The 8,735-nt window shown below is 44.9% G+C and overlaps 1 protein-coding gene across 4 annotated transcripts in view; it reads left to right on the forward strand.

Moving 5' to 3' along the window:
* Positions 1-7,550, forward strand: part of LOC146570228 (uncharacterized) — a 61,696-nt gene extending 54,146 nt beyond the window's left edge. For 3 of the 4 annotated variants that reach the window (XM_085283129.1, XM_085283130.1, XM_085283132.1), the window contains 12 exons: positions 87-201; positions 1,213-1,295; positions 1,385-1,576; positions 1,654-1,806; positions 1,940-2,010; positions 2,470-2,514; positions 3,077-3,127; positions 3,207-3,416; positions 3,544-3,822; positions 4,215-4,334; positions 4,432-4,639; positions 4,735-7,550. In XM_085283129.1, coding sequence (XP_085139255.1) covers positions 87-201; positions 1,213-1,295; positions 1,385-1,576; positions 1,654-1,806; positions 1,940-2,010; positions 2,470-2,514; positions 3,077-3,127; positions 3,207-3,416; positions 3,544-3,822; positions 4,215-4,334; positions 4,432-4,639; positions 4,735-4,790 — 1,583 coding nt within the window. In that variant the 3' untranslated portion in view covers positions 4,791-7,550. The remainder of the gene's footprint in view (positions 1-86; positions 202-1,212; positions 1,296-1,384; positions 1,577-1,653; positions 1,807-1,939; positions 2,011-2,469; positions 2,515-3,076; positions 3,128-3,206; positions 3,417-3,543; positions 3,823-4,214; positions 4,335-4,431; positions 4,640-4,734) is intronic. The other variant, XM_085283131.1, reaches the window with a different exon arrangement.
* Positions 7,551-8,735: the final 1,185 nt, after the last annotated feature.

Raw genomic sequence — 8,735 nt, forward strand, 5'->3', positions numbered from 1 at the left:
ATTTCAGTCACTGTGTGATTCAGTCTGGCTTTTAGTCAGCACGAACCACAATGGTTTCATCAAGGATTGCCTCGTGTCTCCTGCAGGTCTGTTTCTGATCACAGCTGGCACAGAAAAGCCAGAAATGGTGGAGGTGTTGGCCAGCAGCAAGGAGGAGCGCAACACATGGATGGCCATTATACAGGACGCTATGCAGTGCATGTGAGAATACACACACACACACACACACACAAAGATCACTGGCAGATGCACTTCAAGTCCTTTCTGCAGAAGTTTGTTCCTAACATGAAGGGTCAAAGGAAATAATATGTTTTACACAAGTGTAGTGGGTGCTCAGCACACAGCAGCGGTTAGCACGGTCTCCTCGCAGCAGTAAAGTTTTCATTTGAATCCTGGCTGAAGCCTTTTAGTCTGCATGTTCCCCCTGTGCCTACGTGACTTCCTCCCACAGTCCGAGCATGCGCCTCAGCTGCACTGGTGATTTTTAGAGGCCGTGGGTGTGAGGTGGATAAACACAAAGTAAAGTGCTGTATGGCTGTATGCTTTGATGTGGCTTGTAGGAGTGAGTAAGACTGCAAGTATGGCAGTCCGTTTACAGATGCTCCATTTCCAAAGTGTGGAGCTCAATTTGTGGATTATCTATTCAAAAAAGCAAAACTTTATTTCTTCCCTGCTGGAAGAAGTAGTGCTGCACAGTGTGAGGTCCCGTGGATAACACTGCCATCAAACTCTGTACATGATGTAGCATGGTGCATTAGACAAAGCTAAGCACAAGCACAGCTAAGTAATGCGAAAAAGGTCATTTAGGAAAAAAGAACAACATTTGACCAGTAAAGAAATCAAATACACGTTAAAACTGTTTGTGAAGCAGGAACAAAAAAAGATTAATTAGAATAATGATTAAATTAAAGTGCGATCGCCAAATTAAAAGCAGTTTAAGATGAAATGACTGACAATAATAACTGAAACCACAAATTAAAACCTAACAAAGAAGTAGAAATAAAATCTTCAGTATGGCAGACCTCTGTGCAGAGCTTGTAGGGCCTTTAAAATAAGCTTTTCATTTTTTATCTAGCAAATGAGTTCGAGCTGCTCTGTTTCCAGCAGTGCACGTTTGAGCGTTGTGAGCAATGTGGTACATTTATCTGAGCTGAAAGCAGAAGCTGGAGAGTATTCGAACATCACGCCAGGCCTTCATTTGTGTTCTGACAGGGAGAAAGATAAGGATGAGGGACTCCCAAGTGAGACGGAAGAAGACCGGAGACACCAGGAGAACAGAGCAAAGGAGATCCGCGGTGAGCAGCCGATGTTCCAGTTAACGTGCTGTAGTGGGCGGGGAGTCCCGTGTCATGTTGAGTGTGTTTGCATTTGTCCCTGATTCCAGAGCTTCTGCAGAGGAAGGATGAGCAGATTATCAGTCTATTGGAGGAGAAGATACACATCTTTAGAGAGCTGGGTAACTGCAGTCTGTCTCCAGAGGATGCTAACACATCGGTCATGGAGCGGATGTTGTTCAGAGCCACACCTGATAACGTCACCAAAGGAGAGCCGGTCATAAATGATGCTGTGAGAGAAGGTGAGCAGGCCTCTGAGGTTACTTCTCGTCATGTGCATCTCAGAGATGACGTGTTCAAACCTGTTCCTCTCTGTCAGTGGAGGCCCTGCATGCTTTGGTCAGCGGAGGTTTTGGTGCAGCGGCCTGCGGTCCAGGCGGCCTGACAGGGGGCGCCGTGGGACCAGTCTGCCTGCCCAGACGAGCGGAGACGTTTGGAGGCTTCGACAGTCATCAGATGAACAGCAGCAAGAGTAAGACACGAGCAGGTCATCAAAGATGTCAGGGCAGGTGTTCACGCTCCTGTGAGACCGACTCTGCCGTCATCACAGCAGCTGTCTTTATCATGACCAGCCTTTAAAAGCCTTCACCTCCTCTTACTGTCAGATGGAGAAAAGGAAGAGGGCGAGGAGTCAGTGGACCTCCGCAGGACTGAGTCCGACAGCGTGCTGAAGAAGGTAGGGATGTGTGTGTTTCACATAGGGTTATTCATCTCATTTAAGACGACTCATTTCTTTAATACGTTCCTGCAGGTTTTACTGTGATGAAAACAAAATGTACCTAACTGATCAAATGGGAAGAGGCATGGCTGCTATAAACCGAGTGGGAAATCCATATGTAATAAAGAACAAGATCAGCGCAGGTATTAGTGTTATGAAGTTGAGTCGATAGTGTAGTTGATAGTGTCAGTCAGAGCAGACATCGAAGGCTGCTTCTCTGACGTCACAGTCATTTTTTAAAAATGGAAATATGTGCGATAAATGTTTTTGCACAGCACTTTACTTTTCCCCTGTGAGCCATCAGAGGTTCAGAACTTTACCATCCTCTGACTTCTGCTCGCTGCAGTCCACATCCTGATGTTACCTGACCAGCACTTTGCAATGTGCTAACATGAACTGTGTGTGTGTGTGCCTCAGGGAGCCACTGCCAGCCTGCAGACCCTGCTAAAGAGAAACAATGAAGTAAGTGGGCTCCTCATTCAAACACAAACAGACACACTAGTACTACTCCATCACTTTAGCTACATCACACAGGACTTTTGATAAGGACAGGACAAAGAATATATTTTACAAGAAAAGCTTCAAAACTGCTTTGAAGGTGATGCTGAAAATATGGACGTGGCTGTTTCATAAGAATACAGTTTCTGCTTCCTTTCTGTGATGAGCTGCCGTCACTGAGAATTTTCCAGTCTAAGCTTGTCTTCACTGACTGCTGCAGCTGTCTGCAAAGCCACTTCTTCTCTTCCTGTTGTTTAATGGTGTGCTGCAAGCAATTGTAGGTCCAGTGCTGCCACCTGCTGGTGGTGTTTACACATTTTATCTTCTTAGACACCAGCAGAAGGACAGAAGTTGTTGCATAAGCTGTTATTTTTTTCTTGACAACTGTGACCATCCCTAGCTCTTTCTACGTGTCAGGAGGAAAATAAAGATGAACCCAGTCATGTGATGTACTGGAGGTCTTATTTGTATAAACAGCAGTTTGAGCTGTTTTTACTGACTCTGGTGTGATGGTGTGTTTCTCCAGCAGCTCCAGCGCAGTGTGACACGTCTCCATGAGCTGCTCATTTCCCTGCAGGTACACATACACGTTTACAGCAGAGGTCACGTTCAGGCTAAGTTTTCACTTTACATTGACCGTCTGTCCCTGCCTGCAGGCTGTGGTCATCCAGCAGGACTCATTTATTGAGGACCAGAGGCAAGCCCTGAGCAGCCAACTCAGCACCACCTCCTCCAGACAGTCCATCTCTTCCTCCTCCTCCTGCTCCTCGCTCTCATCCTCAACTAGCTCGCGCCCCTCCTCCCTCATTGAGCAAGAGAAGCACAGGAGTTTGGAGAGGCAGCGGCAGGAGGTGGCCAGCCTGCAGGTTAGCTCTCACTACTGCTGCTTTCACATGTTGAGTCATGGCTGCAGTGAGCTCATCGTTCCATTGTTTGGCAGGATTCATGTTTTCATCCAGCTTCTTGTGACATCACACTTGTGGTTTGTTTTAGAAACAGCAGGCTGCACATCAGGAAGAAAAGAGGAAACGAGAGAGAGAGTGGGAGCTGAAAGAGAGAGCTCTGGCAGATCGGGAGGAGAGGCTGGGGGAGGAAGAGGAGCAGACGAGGCGGAAATGTCGGGAGCTGACAGAAGAGATGCAGATGTTACAGAGGAGCAAAGAAGAGTACCAGAGAGACGTGGAGTGGCTGAGGGAGGCGCAGAGGAGGCTGGAGAGAGACGAGGAGGCTCTGAGGAGAGACAATCAGAAGGTGGACGCAAATAGAGAGCAGGTCAGAGGTCATGTATGATGAAGGCGCTGCTAGTCTGATGCACTCGAGAAGCCTGCCTGTGACGACACTCGAGTGCTCGAGTGCCGTCACAGGCAGGCTGCTGTGTAGCTGTAGTCTCTGTGCACGTTCACCTAATCATCACAAATTAATCAGTAAACTACATGTCATGCACGCTGTAGTATTTTATGCACTGGATGTAGTGAATTCTGTTTTTCCATGTCTGCTTCCTCTTGCCATGCCAAGTTTTGGAGGTGGAGAGTGGAAATTTGGCATAATGACTCTCAGAGCCATGACAGAAGCTTCAAAAAGAAAACCAGTTGGTGGAAATGAACCGATAGATATCCTTCACCGTCTCACTCGCATCTTCATGCATGATCTAATCATTTTTGCAGTTGGAGGAGCTTCAGAGGTACCAGCGCACTCCCTCCACAAACTCAGACGACTCCTTAAGGTTCCACAGCACCGGGTCCCTGGATCTGGATTTAAAAGAAATAGCAGAACAAGCCAAAGAGGTAAGAACAAGGTCCTGCTTTAAAACCGCGTTTGTGTTAGAGTTTAGGAAGCTGCTGCATGAGCCCTTGAATGACTAATATTGTGGGTGAACATCAGGTGGAGCTCTCATCCTCCGCCCCAACCAAAGAACCTTTCCTCCGCATTGGATCCAAGAGGATGAGCAAAAACTTCAACCCCTTCTCCTCTAAGGCTCAGGGAGCAGAGAAGGAGTCCCAGCTCCCCTCCAGACTACTTCAACTGACCAAATCCAAAGAGAAGAAGGAGAAAAAGAAGAAAGGAAAAGGAGGGAAGGACGCGCAGACAGGTACAGTCAGACCGACTCAAAGTGAAGACGGTCATGGGTGGAGCGGTGTTCTGTGTACTGGTATCCTCCTACATAACTCTTGTGTTTGTCTTTAGAAAACAAAGGTGCAGTGATGTTGGATTCTCCAAACGACAGTGACTTCTTCATCTGAAGAGTGAACTCCTAACACCCAGTCGCACAGCTGACAGTGTGTGTCTGTCTCTGTCTGCTTGGCCCCAGACATTGCCCCAGCCTTCCCGTCACACAGACTGTACCATCAAAGGTCAAAGGTCGGGCAGGGTAACACACTGACTTAGCTGAAGTCTTTCCCAAGGTAACAGACTGCTCTGGAGACTATCCTGCCCACGCTCCAATAATGCCAAACTGGATGGATTCAGAAGAGTTTGTCCAGCAGCAGGTCCGAACATCGACAGCACCTGAGCCTGGAAAAGCTTAACTTGACCAATCACAAGCAAGATTTCTTTTAAGTGTTGCTGAAGCTAACTTTTGTTGCTTGTTGTGCACTCCTTACTTGTAGAACACACACACACACACACACACACACACACACAGCAGGTTAAACCATCATTCATTGTGAATGAAACAGACCCCTTAAATTAAAAAATCTGTGTTTATTTGATCTTGAGCTGAAGTGCCTTCCATGTGTCTGGTACATCACTGGCAGCAGGTATACGTGTAGCAGCAGTTAATCTGATTTGTAACAAAGTACTGATGAAATGTACATTATACAGAGCTGACCCTGCACTGTTTACATGTCAGTGTAGCAAGCTTCCTGCTCATTTCATTGGTCCTTCATTTCTGCCCAAGCTATCATTTCAGACCCGGCAGCAACATATCTAAAGCATGCACTGACCCGGGCTCTCCCATCACAGTCACCAAACTCTTATACGCTGATTTAAATTCAACTTAAGATTTTAATAACGAAACTGGACATTTTATTAGACAGATGGTTCACAAACCCAGCCAAGAGTGAAATCAAAGAAGGACAACTGTTATATTAGAACACTACATACCTCTGCATGTGGACAAGGGTCCACTCTAACCCCCATTTCTATTGCCTTTATTCACCCTCACAAAGCCCTGCCGGTGTGCATAACACACCCATCATACACTGGACACCCACAGGCTCGTGTGCTCCATCCACCTGTGTGGGGAATGACAGTCGAGGTCGAGACATTGCTTTACTTACTGCTGCACTCACTTGTTATGTTTACTCTACATGAAGCTTAATATTCCTATTCTTTTTAATAGAAGCACCTGACTCTTACTAAACAGCCCAATGCTGAAAAGTGGAACAAACACGTGAGAAGAAGACTTCTGTGATACACACCACTGGTTTGAATCTGCTTGTGTGCATTCCCCTGTGTTGACAGCTGCTTCTCGTCATGACAAAAATGGCGTGTCCTTGCTGAACTGCTCCTCTTTGAACAACAGATAACAGAGCCATTACGAGGAAGCCAGTCAAACATGCCAAAGAGAAGAGTCCATTAAATATTCATCACTTGTGCTTCTGTTTTTCTGCAGCGTTATGTTTCCAGATAACTGGATTCTCCCAGTGCATCACACAGGGAGGCTCGCTCAGGGCGTGTACATGATTATATGTAGCCTTCAGTGTCATATTTCCGAGGGCGGGGTTAATGCAGCAAAAGTGCTTTAGCTCTGCTCTAACCAGGTAGTACTCTAACCAAACAGCAGAGGTGAGAACAAAAGTTAACAAATAAAACCAACACTGAAAGACTGACACTCCTGCATTACACTTTCAAGCTCGTGGCGCTCCGTGACGCTGCTGTAGTGTCTGCTCACAGATAACAGAGGACAGAGATGGCAGCACGGGATGCTCGACAGTGACAGCACAGTGGTTTAACAGAGACGTGAGGAACTAGTCAGCAGTAAGATCAGGTATATAAACAGTACATGCTAAATTGTGTAGTATTTTTACACCAGCAGCAGTCTGACCTTTGTTTACACGGTCTCTTTGAATAGAGGCTGACGAGATTTTGATGAGAGGCTAAAGAAGCATTTCTGCTAATATCCATTTCTTTTTAGTGCAGTAATTCAAAAACTGCAGAAATAGAGGTTTAAAAAATTGTTTTGCACTTGGATGGAAGTATGTGTGGGTGTAGTATATGAGCAGCAGGTAAATGACTGAGAAGAAACCATTAAGGATGATACATAACAAGCCCATTAATACATTAGTCATGTTTTTGTGTTGAGTGGCACAAATCATGTTAACCCTGTAAAGCCTGAACCAATCATTACTAGAAAATTACATTTATAAAACAAATGTAGTTCATTAAAACTACTGACAATTTTTCTTAAAGAACTTAAATATTATTTTGCATATATGTGGTTGTTTTTATTTAGGTTTTTTTTTACTATTTATTGTTGATTTGTTGAGCAAGTTATTTGTTTTTCGGCGGGGAGAAAGTCTCAAAGACTCATCTATCAAATATGAAACAGTTGGCATTATAGGGTTAAAGACACGTTTCACACTCACAACCAAACAGATGATCACTGATGGATTTTAGTGGAGCAGACACTCCAGCACCACCCACCCACCCACCACACAGCAGTACAGTGTTATCAGTGTACACTGATCCCTCAACAAACAAGCTCAGTCACTGACACTGCCTCTGTGTTGTTCCCGTGCACTAAAAATATTTCTAAAGCCATTAAAAATTAAAGTTTCACCATCTTTCTCGCTGTGTGTGGGATCGTCTTGAAAGGTTTTTGGAATAAAAACACGAGGTACAAAGTTTCTGTTTTATTTCCAAAGAAAAAAGATGGAGGCAGAGCAACACATTTTGTAAATATGTACAAATTTCAAGTGAGAGAAAAGCTTTATTTGTCTACTTTCTTCCTGATCTGGAAATATAATGTTCAATCCTAATAAATTACTATGCTATTGTCACTGTGTGGTTTTATGTACACGGATAGTATGTTAGCTGAGAGGAGACAGAGGAGTGAGAGCGATGTTGAGAAGCTCCTGGTATGCTGCATTGGTCAAAGTCCCTCCTCTCACAGGAGCATGTGGACCTGTGTTTCCACCGAGCTGTGTGACTGTAAATGAACTGGAATCATCTGTGCACCATTTCACTGAAAGTCACCAGAAGATCACTTTGAGTGAAAATGGATTTTTATTTTGTTAGTTAACATTAGAACAGGAGCAGTTTTACCACCATGTGCAAAGTGAAGTATTCAGTCATTGCCCCCTGACCAAGTTTCACAGCGAAACATTTTACTTGTGATGATGTTAAATCGTGTTAGCCTCTGTGTGTCCAGGGGCCCAGATGGGTCACCAGTGCAGGGCTGCCGTAGATGTTTATTCATTGAAAGTATTCGGTCTGATTGAGGTGCCCTTCCTATTCTGTGCTATACAAGGTACAGACGGGCTGAAAATCCTGCATTTGTTTTCTAGAATTTGTCCCATGATCCCTCTTTGTCTATCAAACCCTTAGGCAACCTCCTTAGAAATAACTCCGTATTTAAGGGCTCTAATCTTGAAAGCACAGTGCACAATATCTGTCTTTATACAGGCAGTTAACTACAGCACATCTGCATATTTGTATTAATTCAGACACTCTTTAGCAGCCACAAATGGGAGTTCACGTGCAGGTCCACCGGTCACAGTGATGGAGGTGAAAAGATGGAACAGAAAGGTAACATCAACAATTCAAGAAAAATGCAACAGACTCAAAAGTTTGAGTGCATTGTTGTTTTTAACAACCTCGGAGCTGCACGAGGTCTGTTTCTGAGGCAGTCACGGGCTGAGGTGGTGTTGAGTGATGGAGAGTGGAGAGGTAGTGGCATTTTCAAGAGAGCGCATGTTGTGACAGCAAGGCTGGATGAAAGATCGCTTGGACTGCTGTAAGTACCTGTGAGGTAATGTGAGTGAGTTAACGAGCTGGACCTTAAGGAACGCATTTGAATGATCAAGCAGCAGTGGTGCCAGCACTCATGCTGATCTGGTAGGGTTTTACCTACAACTTAAAGATCTATGATATGGAGATTTGGTGCTGTTGTAAAATGGTGTTTTGTAATGGAGACCAGGGGCTACACAACATTATTCCATGCATGTATTTGTTCTTGAATGAAG

Source organism: Mchenga conophoros, linkage group LG7 (assembly GCF_057382185.1).
Source record: "Mchenga conophoros isolate Kocher_MC1m ecotype Shallow Benthic linkage group LG7, M_conophoros_male_GT1.1, whole genome shotgun sequence".
In the NCBI taxonomy this organism is placed as follows: domain Eukaryota; kingdom Metazoa; phylum Chordata; class Actinopteri; order Cichliformes; family Cichlidae; genus Mchenga; species Mchenga conophoros.